This window comes from Penicillium nucicola, assembly GCF_028828085.1.
Source record: "Penicillium nucicola strain IBT 29836 chromosome Unknown utg000008l, whole genome shotgun sequence".
In the NCBI taxonomy this organism is placed as follows: Eukaryota; Fungi; Ascomycota; class Eurotiomycetes; order Eurotiales; family Aspergillaceae; genus Penicillium; species Penicillium nucicola.
Window position 1 is genome coordinate 872618 of NW_026643132.1, and position 17476 is coordinate 890093.

The 17476-nt window shown below is 47.0% G+C and overlaps 4 protein-coding genes across 4 annotated transcripts; 2 read left to right on the top strand and 2 right to left on the bottom strand.

Annotated features, from left to right (window-relative positions):
- Positions 1 to 337: 337 nt before the first annotated feature.
- N7511_007817 (ankyrin repeat domain-containing protein) lies at positions 338 to 3922 on the bottom strand (the record flags this gene model as incomplete). Its single annotated transcript, XM_057130194.1, has 1 exon — positions 338 to 3922. One exon carries the CDS (start codon positions 3920 to 3922, stop codon positions 338 to 340), a length of 3585 nt encoding a protein of 1194 aa, XP_056981977.1.
- A 2407-nt stretch (positions 3923 to 6329) lies between these two features.
- N7511_007818 (uncharacterized protein) lies at positions 6330 to 8861 on the top strand (the record flags this gene model as incomplete). Its single annotated transcript, XM_057130195.1, has 3 exons — positions 6330 to 7027; positions 7074 to 8006; positions 8060 to 8861. The coding sequence occupies 3 exons, from the start codon at positions 6330 to 6332 to the stop codon at positions 8859 to 8861; spliced, it is 2433 nt and encodes an 810-aa protein (XP_056981978.1).
- A 3946-nt stretch (positions 8862 to 12807) lies between these two features.
- On the top strand, positions 12808 to 15316 carry N7511_007819 (uncharacterized protein; the record flags this gene model as incomplete). Its single annotated transcript, XM_057130196.1, has 3 exons — positions 12808 to 13656; positions 13719 to 14290; positions 14350 to 15316. Coding segments are annotated over 3 exons (2388 nt in total), but the record flags the coding sequence as incomplete, so codon positions are not given.
- Positions 15317 to 15493: 177 nt separating this feature from the next.
- N7511_007820 (glycoside hydrolase family 88 protein) lies at positions 15494 to 16946 on the bottom strand (the record flags this gene model as incomplete). The annotated part of the gene is made up of 2 exons (XM_057130197.1): positions 15494 to 16774; positions 16827 to 16946. 2 exons carry the CDS (start codon positions 16944 to 16946, stop codon positions 15494 to 15496), a joined length of 1401 nt encoding a protein of 466 aa, XP_056981980.1.
- Between the last annotated feature and the right edge of the window lie 530 nt (positions 16947 to 17476).

Sequence of the window (17476 nt, forward strand, 5' to 3'; positions counted from 1 at the left end):
GATCCCAAATTTGCCATGCATGCTTCCTTGCCCCTCTTCTAAGGGCTTGTCATTTCATCTCTCCATATGGTGATGTCTTTCTCGCTGTTTGAGGGTATGCCCCACGAGCTTACCATGATACGCATCCCGGTGTGTATTCACGATAGCTACTGATTATAGTGGGTCAACTGCTTACTGCATGAAGTACCGTTCCAAAGGCTAACTTAGATATAAATTCAATGATTTATCTGACAATGGACTCCATACGCTTTGTTTTGTGGGTGTTCTGTTAATGAGCCCCGGGCCTAAATTGTGACACGATATATGAAATACATGAAACGTGTGAATCTACTTCCTATCAAGGGAAACTAGGAGTGCTAGTCAAGGAGAAAATGGGGACTTTGAGTGGCGGCGTGTATTTGTTAGCATCAGCGCCCGCGTTGAGCAGCCGCCGCACGACCGCTTCATGCCCATTCTCGGACGCCCGGTGTAGCGGCCTGTAGCCACCTGAGTCTTGGGCATCCTTGTCGGCGTCCTCCTCGAGCAGTTGCTGCACGACTGCCTCGCGCCCGAACCTAGCCGCGTAGTGTAGCGGCGTTTGGCTATTCCAGCCTTTAGCGTCCTTATCGGCGCCTGCGCGGAGCAGCCGCCGCACGACCGCCTCATGCCCATTCTCAGACGCCTGGTGTAGCGGCCTGTAGCTGCTTGAGTCTTGGGCGTCCTTGTCGGCGTCCTCCTCGAGCAGTTGCTGCACGACTGCCTCACGCCCGAACCTGGCCGCGTAGTGTAGCGGCGTTTGGCTGATCCGATCTTTAGCGTCCTTCTCGGCGCCCGCGCGGAGCAGCCGCCGCACAACTGCCTCGCGGCCGTACTGTGCCGCCCAGTGTAGCGGCGTCTGGTTATCTGGGTCTCTAGCATCCTTCTCAGCTCCTGCGTCGAGCAGCAGCTGCGTGACCGCCTCGTGCCCGTACTGGGCCGCATTATGCAGCGGCCTGTAACCATTCGAGCTTTGAGCCTCCTTATGAGCGCCTGCTTTGAGCAGCTGCCGCACGGCCGCCTCATGCCCACCCTGGGCCGCTCTATGTAGCGGCGTCCAGCCATTCGAGCTTTGAGCCTCTTTGTCAACGCCTGCGTCAAGTAGCTGTCGTATGACTGCCTCGTGCCCACCCTGGGCGGCCCAGTGTAGCGGCGTTTGGTTTTCGGAGTCTCTAGCATCCTTGTCGGAGCCCGCGTCGAGGAGTTGCCGCACGACTGCCTTGCGTCCAAACTGGGCCGCGTAGTGTAGCGGCGTCTGGTTATTGAAGCCTTTAGCGTCCTTGTCGGTGCCCGTGTCGAGTAGCTGTCGCGTGACCGCCTTATACCCTTTCTCAGCGGCCCAGTGCAGCGGCGTTTGTCCATAATTTGGTATGAACTTGGCACCCTTCTCGAGTAGCCGCCGGATCGTAGTTCCGAGCTCGTTCTCTGCCGCAAACTGTAGTGGTGTCCAACCCTTATCCTCATAGGCCAAATAAACGTCAGCACCACCATGGACCAATATCTCGACTATTACTCGTTTGTTGCTTATTGCCTTGCAGTGTAGTGGCGTCCAACGGTCCTTGTTTGTAGGGATAGTGTCTGCGCCCTCAATGTCTTTGCTATAAAGTAGCTCAACTACCTCCGCATGCCCATTGATTTCCGCGAATTGTCGCGCAGTCCAACCGTATTTGTCTTTGGAATCTCTATTAGTGCACTTAACGAGCAAAAGATTGACCACCGCCTTGTTTCCGTTCATCGCCGCGAGATGTAGGGGTGTCCAACCGAACAGGTCGTCTTCTGCGTTGACTTCCGCGCCGCGCTCAATCAAAAGTTTGACGAAGTCCAGGTCGCCGTTCTCGGCTGCACAATGGAGCGGAGTCCAACCAACCTTGTTGTCCTTAGCTTCGATATTGGCACCTTCGAGCAATTCCGCCACTGCCGTGTGCCCGTTCATCGCTGCGAGATGAAGAGGGGTCAGATTAACGTGGTTACAGCTATTCACGCTGACATCACTTTTCTCGATAAGAAGCTTCGCAATGGGTGGAAACCCAAATTGCGCTGCTATGTGCAATGCTGTATTCCCATCCTTGTCCTTCGCGATTGCATTGCTTCCATTTTGTAAGAGTTCCTTCACGATAGCAGCAGACCCCCCGTAAGCAGCGCGATGCAACGCAGTTTGTCCATAATTGCACTTTAGATTCACGTCACCGAGAGGTAGTAAATCTCGCACCATAGCCTCATTTCCTCTTTCAGCCGCAAGGTGCAGCGGCCAACGTCCAAGTTTGTCGGGACCGTTTTGGATCTGCGGTTGGATGAGCTTCTTGAAAGAATTGTAATCTCCTCTCCATACCGCACAGCGTAATCTCTCATCAGAAACACTGTTTGACCGATTATCATGGTCCATATTTGAGTGGGCTGCATCTATCTTGTTTTCTATTATTGTTTGGCCTAGAGCATGAGACATCCCTTCTTCGTCGCCCTGGTAGCTTGATATGATCACCTGCGTTTTCGTGGAAGACCAGTTTCCCCCTTCCTTCTCTTGCACCTGAAGGAAATATATTGCACCAATATATTGATAGCGAGACGGCTTGTCTGTTGCCCTCACAAGCAAAGCCCTTGCTACTGGGTCAGACTCTTGCCCCGGGCGGCACTCAGCTAAGAGCAGACATGGTTGAGAACTCCTCAGAGCATCCTGAACTCGCCGTTTCATTAGCGGATGCATGCTATTCCACCAGCAGCTCTTTTCAAGTCCGGCCCTTATCGGAATGACACGCCACTCCCCTTGGATGTCGCCATTTTCAAAAACCGTGAGGGAAGGGTTAGAAGAGTCCAAGGGCAGGTCAAAAAGATTGGCCGGGCACCAGCTAAATTCTTTGGACATAGTCGTAGCGTTATGGAAGAGGTGTCCAGGAGCCAGCCGGCCGAACTTCTTCAGAATGCTCTTATAGGTGTCCTGCTGTAGGTCCTTTCGAGCGACGCCCACTAGTAGTGCGGAAATAGTGGCCATATCTTTAGGCCAAGACGTATACCGTGAGGCCAACATAGTCAAAAGGCTATTCAGTGTCGTGATACCCCCCCGGAGATTCCTGATAATCCGGGAGGCTTCTTTGCGGGGGCTATCGAGCTCGTTTTCTTCGGCGAGAATCTGTTCGTCGAGATCTTTAATAATAGGGCCAGAGGGTCCTTTAAAGATCACCTTTACTTTGCGCGACTTAGTCAATTCTAAGGCAGTCCACCCTCGACTAAACCAGGGCGACATCAAAATGGCGAAACATGCAGATTTAGGATCCCAAGTCCAGTTTCGCAGGAAGCAATCGTGCACCAAGGTGATTCGGGCGTCCTCGTAGCTACTCTGGATCTTTTCGATAGCTTTATTACGGGCAGCCTTTTGGCGAGGAATACAAAGTGTATCCCACCAAATTCCGTCGCATTGGAATTGTTTCGCAATATCGTAGAAAAAGGCATATAAACACTCGTTGACTTCACCGTCTTCCCAAGCTCCAGTCCCAGTTCCGTCCGACCAGACGTGAGAAACAGCCATGTATGGCCGAAGAGGTTTGAGCAGAGATTCTCCATCAAGATCCCACACTGTCGAATTTCCATTGCGTGCAGCTCTATCCAGTGTCTCCCTCCGGAATCGATCTCGTATTTGCACGCATTGGTTCTTTTTTTTACACTCATGGCGCTGCTGAACCGCTGTAAAATCACGCTGAGAGTGCTCACAGAAATCAGGGGTGCAATCGTTATGCTCGTTCCCGTCATAGTTCTCACGCTCATCAACCTGATCTGTTACCCTTTGTATCGAGTTGAAGCCTGGCAGTAGATTATGTAGGTTCTCCCCTGCAACAGCCCATACGCGGTTTGGACAGAGGTTCAGGGTTTTCGCTTCCTGAAATGCTTCCAGGAGCTGATTGATGTTTGAATCCATGGTTTCTGCTTATTTGTCTAGAAAAGGTGGTAGAGACAAGAACATACTCGTTATTTCCCTTACAAGAGAGCTCTTTGGGTGTCATCGACCCCACTTCACTGGCAGCAAATGATCACTAACACCCCACGCTTCCTGCGCGCAGATGCCAACGCACCGAGTGTGTTAAGACGGCTACACTATCCAATAGCGATGTTCTATCATATTTCAGCTGAGGGCCCACAGCGACAATCCCGCCATTGAGGACGGTTCTCCTCTGACTTCTCGCCCTCTCTAGTGTGCATCCTTCTAAGCCTTGGTCGCGCGACGCTAAGGCGCCTTCTCTTTTCTCACCCGGGTGACAACCGACTGCTGCAGATCAGCCATACAGTTTGCTGGAATTTAGTAGGTGGGTGACCGCTAGCGAATCCTTTCTGTTGTATCTTTTTTCTTTTCCTTTTCTTCTTTTTTTTGATTTGAAATTGAGTATCTTATCTTCCACGTTTTTGTCGAGAACTATATAAGTTTTCTATTGCAACTTTGGGTGCATTCTTCTCGTCGCCTTGCAAGTGAAGTTGTTTTTATGACACTCTGACGGCATGTTTTAGCAAAAGGCGAAATAATGTGCGATTCACCAAAACCATGCGAATACCGAGATGGCTCAGACTTGCCTTGTTTATCTTTTGGACTCGAAGCTCTCCACTGAAACGTCAAATGAACTGAGAGAACTTCCTTTCGCTAAAAATGCCGCGGAAACTCGTTGCCATCATCACAAACGCACGACGACATAGAGTCCTCATCTGGAACTCCGCGCTTGGAGACTTTTCCAAAACAAAGCATCTTTTGTGGCGTGGGTAAATCTGGATGAAATTGACGCAGTCGGTCTTTTAGTCCAACCTCGAATGTCCTTTAAGCCAAATAGCGCCCAATATATTACGCACCCGTCCTGGGAGGCGAAATTGTGTTAGAAGAACTCATCAAAGCCGGTATGCCTCAGGTTCAGCGAAATCTTCTCCGGGTCGTTAAAAAAGTACAATCGGGTATTGGCGTACTGCTGATATCACTTCTGGATGACGCTAGATAAGTTCCTAGTCTTAATCGTAGCGTTAACAATATTGTTTTCGAGAACTGCAAAGGCACCTTCTCATTCTCTAGCTCTCTAGCATTTCCGTCAGTTCCACCGGTCCCTCAATTGCCCTGATCTACTGTCCAAAGTAAAGCGGCGTGCAACTGACGCACTGACTCGTGAACAAATACACGAGACAAAAATGCCCTCTGGGATCTATATCAACGCTGTCACTAGAAATGAGATCGGTCTGTGGTTAAAGATCATATCTCGGAGTACCTAGCTAATGGAAATAGAAACATCACAATCCGGCTTGGATAACCTCTCGGCGGAGATATTCCATTTGGTCGTCGAGTTCCTCTCACGTGCTGATCTCCCTGTCCTATGTCTTGTGAAAAAAAGTATTCGCGCATTCACTGAGCCACTGCTTTACTCGAAGTTGCGTGGGTCTGGCGAAAATCTGAATCTCCTGCCCGAATTACTCGATTTTGAAGGACACTCCTTTGCATGTCTCGACTATCTAGTTGTTGAAATAGGGATGGCTCAATGGCAGTCTGGTCGAGCAGTCTGGTCGATACTAGCAGTGAAACCTAACAAGAAGTCGTGTAGGCAAAATACAATAAAATGTCGGGCAAGACTTTAAGAAAGGAGAGCACATAGGGTTGATCTGAAGAGAAGAATGTGTCTATCTTGCTCACTATGCATAGAGAGGTCTCAGCTGTGTCACGAGTCACATCCCACCCTCTCGAAGATGTGCTGGAGGTACGGTGGTCTGCTGACATACAGTTTCCTAGCGTCACAAGCATATTCTATACCGGGTGAAGATCACCCACTCTCACCCTGCTTCTCACCCTGCTTCTCACCCTGCTTCTCACCCTGCTTCTTACCTCATCTATAGCGTACTTGCCAGCTCAGTCATAAGACTTGAACTGTATATCATCCTCTTTAATAGTGAACCCAGCACATACGACCACAGGGTGTGGAGAACAGGGCTTCCCGTCCGCTCAGCCGTACTTAAGCCACACGCCGGTAAGTTAGTAGTTAGGTGGGTGACCACTAGCGAATCCTTACTGTTGTATGTTTTTTTTGTTCTATGTCTGTTTTTAATTTGTTCGAAACTTCCTTTTGCCGCCCTGCTCTTCAGCCCTGCGTGCGGGCCGCCCGGGTTGACACTAGGTTACAGTAAGCGCCAGTTGGGCTGGGCTGACAGATTTCCCTATCAGATTGACTGTGGGCAGAAAGGCCTGTGAAAACTAAGATGTTTTAAAAGCATTCTCTAATCTCAGTGAATTTACAAGTTGAGTCTGAGAATAGAATCTTCCTTTCTCATTTCGATCCAAAACATATCCCATGTACGAATAGGCCATGCCTCCGTGCCCGTCTCCAAATCTCGAGTCTTCCAGTCTGCTTGAGCACAATGATGCATATTTGACTTGGATTCCTCTTGACCCGATTACCCCAGGTACCGCGGCAAGCCGATTGCATTCGAATGAAAGCTCAATCACCGTATGCCCCCCTATTTCGAGTTCTTTGGATGCTACCGATGGTAACCACTTGGTAAAATACACCTTGCCAAGATTCGCGACTATTGAATTTCTTCGACAGTGGCTTCCTGAGGTTGACCCAGATAACCCAAGGGCAAAAACCTTCCTGCGCAAACTCTCCAACCGCGATGTAGCTCTGATTATCCATCAGTCAGTTGCAGGGTTAGTCTTGGTATTCAATATCACTGTGACTGCGCTTGCTATTCATACCTATGAGCCTATGAAAGGAATGGGAGGCATTGTCGACGTTCCTGGAGTCACTAATTGTGACCAGGTCCGATCATACAATATAGGGATCCACTTGGTTATCAACTTTCTATCGACCATTTTACTTGGATCCAGTAACTACTGCTCTCAGCTTTTAGTTGCGCCCACGCGGAAAGATATCGAGAAAGCACACAAGAAGCGGACAACACTTGACATCGGAATCCAGAGCGTTCGGAATCTGGGGGCTGTTGATACTCCAAGAAGAGTCCTTTGGGTGCTGTTAATGATAAGCTCTGGACTTCTTCACTTATTGTATGTACACGGCTTGATTTCATATCCCAGATTCTTACCTTTCCAGTTGGAACACTGTTGTATTTTCGGCCTCCCCCAAAGTTTCGTATAACGTTGGAGTTGTAACGAGCGATTATCTGAAAGATGCAACGCCTTGGAAATACTCTATGGCGGGGTTTGACGAAATGCGTCGAAATATGACCGAGTTAACACCCATTTCTCGAGCCGATTGCATCGAGAGGTACACAAATAGCGACAATGGACTTAGCGATGTGCTTCTAGTTGCACGTAACATCAGCAAACATGATCAACTGTCATTTGCCACCGATAATTCATCATCTCTACTTTCAAACTTTTCGGCATTTGAAGCTGCTTCTCATGGAGGCGGGTCTAAGGGTGTACATTGGACACAGGCAGATTCATGGGTGTGCTCTGCCTGGGCGCCTCTTGGCTATTACGCACTCCCACCGGACAGCGAGAGAGTTACTATCTGCTCTGCCTCGGCTATGAAGGCATATGTGGATTCTTGGACTTTCACAAGATGGGAGGAAGCCCCGGGAGCCCCTTCTGGGATGCAGTTATGGGCAGGTGTGGATCACTGCATTCCTGCTAGTGATCTCTATCCCATGGAGAATAAATGTGCGCTTCGGGTGAGCTACGCTCTATTAATTATTGTGTGTGGATTGAACCTCATCAAACTTCTTTGTATTTTTTGTACTGCCCGTCTCCATCATTCAGGTCGTCTCTCTACCGGGAATGAGGGAGACACAGAACCTCAAGCAGCCTACCTTGTCACTGTGGGCGACGCCATTGCAAGCTTCCTAGAGCATGAAGATGACCATACCAAGAGTTTCTCGCTAGTTACTCAAAAGGATTTCAGCAGAGGGAAATGGCCGGACGAAAATCAAGAACACAAACAATTTCAACCCGGTGCTAAACTGAGTGTCAGGCGGTGGTTCTCTTCAGTTAGCATCTTGCAATGGACTTCGACTCTTTTGTTGTGAGTACACCTTCTAAGCACTCAATCTCAAAGCATTAACTTTGGTTGAATAGATGCGCTGGGTTTATGACATTCACATCTGTTGAGCTTGGCCAAAGCCTCAACGCAAGAAAGAGTGGAGGGCTCGCAATAGACCTACCATCCCTCTGGTCATACGGTATCGGAACTGCTCACGCATGGAGCGTATCCTTAACGGGTACATTATCTCACATGGGCCAGGAAGATGGTTTTTTTCTCGCCACTATATATGTGAACATCTTTCAAATTATCGTGAGCGGTTTGTACCTTCTATGCAACAATATCATATCAGTCATGTTGATGGCATCTGAGTGGAACTCTTACCGCTCTCGAAGACGCTCACTCCGTGTGTCTTGTCCCCGTGGATACCAAAGATCCAGCTACTTCTTATCTCTACCATATCGGTATTCAGTTCCTTTAATGGCCGCATCTAGTGTACTTCATTGGCTGGTCTCACAGAGCATCTTCGTCATTCAGACCATTGCATATCAGACACCAGAATTTGACCGTGCCCCAGACCTGGACGGATCTCTTGTGGGGACATCACCAATTGCCATGCTTATGGCAGTTATGGTTGGCGGTGTCATGATTTTCACAATGATTGCCTTTGCAATTTTCTCAAAGTATCAGCCATTTCCTATTAAGGATAATAGCAACCTTCTTTCATACCCTGCACCATTAGTCGGCACATGTAGCGCTGCTATAAGCGCTGCGTGTCATGCCCATCCAGAAGATCCAGAGCCGGCTTTATTACCTCTTCGATGGGGGTATGTCCGAGATGACGCGGAAAATTCAAGCGGACGGTTTCGATTTAGCACAGCAAGGGATATTGAGTAGCCGATACATTGCTAGCGAGTAACCGTTTTTTGCGTCTTGATCATGGTGTTGTTGACTTTTAGCTTATTCTCTCGATTCTAGTGATTCTTCTTTCTTGAGATCAATAATTTTAGGACCCAAATAGACTTTATGAACTAAAATGAGTGAGCAATCACTACTTACCTTTCACAAGTATGTCTGACTTCCACCTTTTTACTTGAGCTAATATTTTCATAAAACCCTTCGACTCATATCATGAAAATTTAGAAATTAGTCGTGAAACACGTTATTCTATCTTTGGGGTGCATTCAACATGTGCTCATAGCGCTCCCACTTGCCCATGAAGCTTCTCATTCTGCTCTTTGACGAACAACGAAGGCTTCAATAGTGCCGCCATGGAGAGGCAGAAACGCGACTTCAGCCCAGCACACTGCTTGGCCTTTCGATCTATGCCACATCTCTCTGTCCCCAGCGATCTGAGTTGAGATCGATGCGACCATCACGACTTATTGCGAGGCGACCGATCAAATGAACCGACTTTGCCCTTTGTGCATAGTCCCTTTGAAACCTAAAGAATTCCAATTTTGGTGAGTGCTGTATTGTCTTTTATACCCATTATCAGTAGCCTCCCTAGGTAGTACTAAAATCGTTGATACTACTCGGACATTGGAAAAACACTGTCAACGTAGATTCCCTAGACTCTCAATCCTTACACCCGATAAGATCATAGTTCCTGCTACGGGCGAAGGGGCGCGTGCCTTGAATGTCTATTTAACACCACAGTGGTATATGTCACTGTCGACGGGGCTCAGTAAAGCCTGGAAAGATCAAGGGGATTAAGAGGTGCAGCTTTCAACCGATTTCAATGTTGGAGCCAACAATTTTACTGTTAGGAAAGCGTACCTTACCGAGCGGAGAAATCGAGGTAAATGGTGAAGAGAAGAACTTTTAGTCACTATGGGTTCTGATCTTATTAATGACAACAAAGAGGACGAAAGAGAGGCTACGCAAGAAGAATCTTTAACTATTACCCATAGGCGTTCTTATGAAGCATCTATATCTCACGACGAAATTATAATTTCCTTCTAGGGACTAACGTGATTCATATCAAAGCTGCGCACATACCGAAGCCGCGCACCCCACCCAACTTAGTCATTTAAAATGGATTCTTCTCAACCACAACGCCATCAAAGTTGACTTAACTAACTGCGCGATCTAGTAGGACAGGACCCTATATTATGACCTTGAATTCTACATTCTGAGTATCTCAGTAACGCCCGCGTACGTGGCTGTAAAGGTGCTAAACCCTGGTTTAACTCACTAGATATGGGCACTAGAATAGTCTACTCTCGCTTTAATAGTAAGGTAGAGGTATCTTGAACTATAAGGCCTTCTTAAGAAACTATCTACCTTGTAGATCTAGCCTTTGTTTCGCTTCTTCTTCTCTTTTTTAGCACGTAAATCGCTTACTTCTTTCTTGATAATAGTTACTAAATATATAGTGAAATTGGAGATGCTCGATGGCAGTCTGGTCGAGACAGACGGGTCGATAAATGGTAGCAAGAAAACCTAATAACAAGTCAGATCAGGGAGTTCTAGGCAAATGACGCCTACTAGGGATTATTAGATGCTATATTAAGGAGTAGGGTGATCATGAATCATGAATTAGGAAATGAGTGGCATTATTGTATCTATCTATCCTTCTCTATAGTCGTAGATTGTCTATATCACTTCCTCGAGGAAATTAGTGCAGTGCCTAAGGCACTAGTCATATATCACGTGATCTCACTACCACACACTACCCCCCTTTATAAATTAACCGTCCCCTGTTTAATACGCCTATCAAACTAACTTAAGTAATATCCTCGCGATTAACCTGTAGCGGAGGATTAACTAATGGACCTAGTTCTTTTCTCCTAAAGAAGGAGTCCTTACCGAAGGGGCGTTTCTCGCTATCTACTATAGTCTAGTATAAACGGGTATATTCGTGCTATATCTTAGACCTCTACGACTTTACGTACTTAATAGTAGTATCTTTTATTAATATTAGGCAAAACAAGAAACAAAACAAGATTCAACAAAAGAACAAGAACATGAAGAAACACATAAAGAGAACTTGAAACAAGAAAATGGAAACGTAACTGAAGTCACAAACACAAATACAACATGGCATAAGAACTTCAACACAAGTTGGAAGAGAAAAACAATACATGCAAACACGATACGTAAGAATTCTATGAAGTCTCCAAAACAAGTAAACATACAAAAAGGAACAAGACAACAGAAAATATGGAACATCAAGAATTCCAGAGAAGAGCAAAGAACTACAGAAAAACATGGAAGAATTACGAACACAGAAAAATGCATGATAACCGTATTCAAGAAAGCTGCATTCAAAAAAAAATGCATTCAGAAAAAAAATGCATCCAGAAATCCGAGGAAACCTCAAAATACAATAACAAGAATAAAACCCTACGATTCCTACGAATGCAGCAAAAGCCAAATATAGCAAATAAGCCGAATGCAATCGAAAAAGAAGAACGAAGTATCTAACTTAAATTGAGCAGGATTACCTAGCAAAAGATCATTATCAATTCAATCATCTATTTCTCTGATTTACCTACATACCGTTGCAAAAGTCTCCCTACACTACCACTTTCGCCAGCTTAAAGGCCGGTTTTCAGCCCCAATTATCTCAACAACTTTATACAGAATGATATATTCCTTAAAGAGCTCATTTATTTATTGGCCAATTACGCCAGAGTTCTTGATTTTTAAAATATTTTATGAATTTTCTGTATCAAACGGCACGGCGTTTAAGCACAAATCTCGAAATTATTCCGTTTTTTAAGTCATTTAGTATAGGAATTGCCGTAAAAAACGGAAAATTCATAAAATATTTTGAAAATCAAGAACTCTGGCGTAATTGGCTAATCACTAGGTAAACACTCTAGAAAATATATCTATTCATATAAAATTGTTGAGATAATTGGGGCTGAAAACCGGCCTTTAAGCTGGCGAAAGTGGTAGTGTAGGGAGACTTTTGCAACGGTATGTACCTTCGGTCTTAATCTCTCGCACATTCTTCATCTCACTTTGTTTTTATCATTTCTTTAAATGATCCCTACCCTATTAACCTAAAACTCCAGTATAGACTAACTTAGCGTTCTACTTGGCATCACTCCTCGATTCCCTCAAAAGGATTTAGCCCGTATAAGGCCTACTAGGCAACGGTATGGTTGAGAGACAAATCATTGACGTTAGAAGCTAGGAAGCATACAAGGCAAGTATAACCCAAGGGAACTTCGAACATAGCCACGACCCGCTAGCAGTGCGTAATAACTAGTAGTTAAATACTAGAGCCCACGCTGATTCCTAGAATCAGCGATCAGTCTACTCATTACAATATATCACTTTTATTGTATATGCTATCATTGAGTTTTATCTCACTTACCTACGTAAAGCCCGGAGACTAGCGTAGTCTCACAGTTCCATATTAAAGCGAATAGTACTTTAAAAGAGCGTAACACTTCGCGTATAGACGTAATTTCTTACTTTTTGATAACTTGAATAGCTAATAATACCCTATGCTCCTGATTCCCCGAGTTTCGAGAAGACTAAGTACGAATTGGTGGCATGGTGGGTGGTTGAAGAAGGAATGTCTATTTAATGACGCGTTTTCGGGTCGCTGATCCACTCGCTTATGTAATCCACTCGCATGCCTCGGGTGCAAGATGTGAAATACGTTAGTGATTGATGTCCCCGGAGCAGTGCCGCCCATTGTCCCGCGGCCCGGAGAAGGTGATTGATTGGTGCCAAGTATCTCCTTAGCTTACCTTTCCTTTCCCCGTGGGGTTTCTCTTCCCCTAGTCCTAAAGCATCAAGTCGCTTAGGCTTTCGAAAATTGGATCGATGAAATCCGCCATGAACAATCATCGAGGTCCACGCACCGGATATCGTATTTCAGATCATCTTGACGCCGCCTAAGCATAAAAGAATGGCCAGCGCCAACGGGAACCACCAAGAGTCACGAGATGCAGCCAAATCCCAAGAAGACGTGCCGGCCTGCCAGTCCTGCCGGAAGAAAAAAGCCCGCTGTAGTCGGGCACAGCCTTGCTCGGAATGTATCCGTTTCAATATCGACTGTGTCTACGATGAGCGGCGCATGAAACCCGGACTTCGCGCGGGAGCGGTAGACCAATTATACCGACGCGTCGAGACGTTGGAAAACATGTTCCTTGGCCAAGAACTACTTTGGCAACAGATGTGGAAAACAGATCACCCCAATGCATCCCTTCCAGGCAGCAGCGAGGAAGTGACCACTATTGCAAACTTGGCCCAGCGGCGAGAAAAGCTCAAGTCTGCGTTACTCGACGCATCCTCATCCCTAGGTCAAAGAGATGAGCAGATATATGGCGGAGGCTCGGGTACGAGTGCCAATCCAGCCAAACGACGGCGCTATGAGTCAAATTGTTTACCCTCCGCCCGAATGGAGATCAACGATGTAGTTTCTTCGACGGAGGTCATGGCTGAACTGGTGGATTTCTACTTTGTCAACGTCCACCCTTGGATACCTGTCCTCCACGAGGCAAGGTTTCGGGCACGTGTACATTCCCCAAATGAATACCCGCGTGTCACTTGCATTCTCCACGCGATTGTTGCGGTCTGTTCAAAATTCTCTGAAAGCGAGATTTTGCGCGACACAAAGGCAAAACTGAACGTTGCAGAGCAGAGTCGACAAAAGGTCATCTTGGAAAGCATGGAGACATTCTCAGTCGAGAACTTACAGGCGTTGGTAATTATTGCGTTTGACACAGTGAGCAGCCTACTACTCACCATTCAATTTTACATTCAAGCTTATCTGCTCGGGTACTGTAGATCGGCCGTGGGCGTGGTCCTTCGTCTTGGTCCATTGTTGGAAGCATGGTTAGTACAGTGAAGCAATTGCAACTCGACGTCGAAGAAGACGAGATATCCTGGGCAAGAAATCCTGGAGAGACCCTGATACGGCGCATGGTCTTCTTAACTCCCTCGACCTCTTGGAGTGAAGCAGAAGAGCGACGACGGGTCTTTTGGGCGGTCTTTCTGATGGATCGCTTCTGCAATGTATCCACAGGATGGAAGGTAAGTTTGAATAGCGCTGATGTCAAGCGTCGCCTTCCCTGCGAGGGAGGCATCTGGGCAAAGGAGAAAGAAGTTTGGACCCCTTGGTTCGGAATCTCAGACACTAAAGATACCATGTCAGCCAGTTCGCTTCCAGTTGGCGGCCCAGGTTCAACAAACTCGGAGGAGGAGGACTCTATCGGTGGTTTTGCGTACAATGTTGAGGCTACCGAGTCACTCGCGCTCGTCACAAACTTCTTCCTTCACCACGCCTTCCTTGTTTCAGACGCTCAGAAAGCTAAAATTTGGTTGATGAAATTCAAGGAACTGGATTTGCGACTTATACAGTTAGTATTGGTATTATGTGAATCACTCGGTCTGTTTCTGACGTGATCATATGCTCTAGATGGAAGTTGTATCTGCCACAGAAATGGCGAGAGGCCTCTGTCTTGAATGCAGACGGTGTTATGGATCCAAATTTGACGCTAGCGCATATCACGCATAACACCGCGGTGATCTTACTGCATCAAGGGATTGCTTACCCTCCTCCTCATTGGCGAGCCTGTCCTATCAAGCTTCCATCTGCATCATCGGCGGAGACGTGCCTAGACGCAGCCTCTGAGATCGCGACCATTGGCCAGCGATTCTTATCGTTCTCGCTGATTTTCACCAATCCTCAATTTGCCTTTTGCCTCTTCATTGCTGGTCGAATGATCTTAACACATGCAAGATACAATCAGATTCCTGTTCCGTCGGCCCTGGATGTTTTAATCTCCAGCCTCCTCGAGATCTCCCAGAGATGGACCGGTAGCGAGCAAGGTGCAAATCCAATGGTAGATAACCTCGCTTCAAGCTTTGCCAAGCGGCTCATGGAGGCTCAGAGTAATTCCGCTGCTGCTTCTCGGCCTAGTCTAGATATCAGGCAGACTGCATACTCGGATGAATCTAGGGATCAACCTCTACAACCGCATTCAATCGGACACTCGCCACATGATTCCGGCCTCCTTCTATCGAGAATTTCAGATGGAGTAAGTTCAAAAGGCGATGTGAGCAAAGCCTCACCCCAGGCGCCTCTTGATCTGGATCCATTCAGTTTAGCCTTCCCGCCCCTTCCATTGGCGTTTCAGCAGGACTTCGCTGTGTTTTCGGGCTCTAATCCAATGTCTGTATTTGAACAATCATCCAATGGTCATCCGCATCCGAACTTGGGCACGCAGCCACACGAGTCTCAATATTCTCCGTGGCAAGGTCACAACGCTCCTATCGGAAACCACGTCGCTAGCCCACAAGATCAGTTCGGCTATGTACTCGACCTTGTCCCCAGCCCTAGTCAGAGAATTAGTCGCTACGGAGGTAGATTTACAGAAAACTAAGACTTGAATGGGCGCGCAAGGGTATTTTCCACATCTCAAAGCCCAATGGATCTAGGTCTCAGTCCAACCCCGCATACTTTTCAAGAATTTGCTATTTCTGTGTTTTCTATCGGTTATTTGTTTAAATCAAAGCACACTCTCAAGCCATCGTTTCATTTCCCTTGATCTATAGCCAAATCATGGTCGGATGGAGTCGCCAATCCCCATGTGGAGCATCATATTACCAAACAGCAAGAAGTAATAGTCGGCATAGACTAGCCCATGGTTTGACCATCTCCTCGGCGCAAACTCATAATTGTTGATAGTGGCGCCACCTAGAATCGTCTCGCAGTTTTTGATGTCCGAACCAGGATTGTGCCTAACCTGTAGGACGTCGAAATCGACCCCGGAGTTGGGGCCGGTACAACCTTCCAAGTAAAGCGGGACATGTGGTTGAGAATGCGTGGCCTCAAAAAAAACAGTATCGGGGACCATAAACATGTCCACGACGTTATTGACAAGTTTTATCGCTTCAGATAGGTAGTGATGGGCCTGATTGGGATCGCCCAACGCTTTGTAGAGGTGAAGCATGCCACAAGCGGCCACCATGGCCGCAGATGTATCTCGTGGGCTAGTGTCTGTCACTGGCGCAGTCAAGTCCCAATAGGGTACACCATCAGCCGGTAAGTGTGCAATAAAGTAGTCCGCCAAGTCCTTGGCTGTGTTGAGGAATGACAAGTCTCGCGTCCACAAAAAAGTCTGCATGAACCCCAGGATTCCCCACGCCTGTCCTCGAGCCCAGCAACTGTCATCACTGTAGCCTTGGTTTGTAAACCGGGATTTAATATCACCGGACTCTGGGTCAAGGTTGACGACATGGAATGTACTGTTGTCTTCCCGGATGTGGTATTTACGTGTCGCGTGTGCATGCGCTTGCGCAATATCGTGCAATTTACCGTTCGAGGTTTCTTTTGCAGCCCAGAAAAGGAGATCCAAATTCAACATGTTGTCAATAATGACTAGAAAATCGACAGATGGGTCTGCATACTTGTACTTGTTCGTAATGCACACATCCCAGCTTCGCAGGCACCCTGTATTGGCGTTGAATCGAGTGGCAAGGGAATGCGCGGCCATCACTAGGGTATTGAAGGCAGCTGGATCGCGCTGCAGTTCCCACGCTTTCATAGCCCACGGTGCGACCATGAATCCAAGGTCATGCGTATCGCGCTTCAAGGCGTTTTGGTGCAGGTTGGCGGTCCACCATCGGCACAGGTATTCGAGTTGAAGGTGGTGAGGTCTTAACTCGGAATCGGTGTAGGAATATTTCGATAGGGAAATGTTCCGATTATGACGAATCTCGCGTTCTAGTAAAAGATACAATGATCCAGGGAAGAAGCCCGATATCCAGAAGTCAAGGGTTCGGTAGACATAGTTGCCCTTTTCGTCGGTATATTCAGGATACATCACTGGTGGGTTGGACTGAGCATGTTAGTTCAACTCTCTTCGGTATTCTTCATGATATGTCTCTTACGCTTTGTAATGCGCGTGCAGCCACAAGCCACAATTTCGCCTCCACGGTCCGTGAAAATAAAGCGTTCATCACTCGCTCCGACGGGCTGTGAGCTGAGCCGTTCAATTTCCGTGATTGCATTTTTGAGAGCTGTAACCACTCGTCAGGATTTTATGAGATCTCATGTGGTCCCAGGAAAAGATGGGTCTCTTTCGTACCGATACTTTCAGATCTGAAGGCGATGCATAGATGATATCATAAGTGGGAGACGCGAAATGGGATTTTAGAAGGCTCGATCAAATTTGATAGCCAAAAATCCTTGCTATATCTGCATTTATGACCTCTGTGGGTTCTATAGTTAGACTGAGGCACCGGAAGAGTTGCCGGTGGCTTGTCCGTTACAGGAGTGTGAGAAAATATGGACCAGACAGAAAACCTTCAAGCTCCAAAGGCCGGCGGAGTCAGTACCGGAGCATAAGCCGCCTATTTGGAGCCTACTGCTGCATCTTCTTGAAGCCTTTTACGTATTCTAATTAGGAACCCAAGGATTGCACAGCGCAAGTTTCTAGCGCTTAATGAGATGTGACAGACTTTTTTGAGTCTGAATGTAATTTTTGACGAGGAAACATCTCTATGGACAGAAGCACTTTTGCATTTGACATTTGGAATTT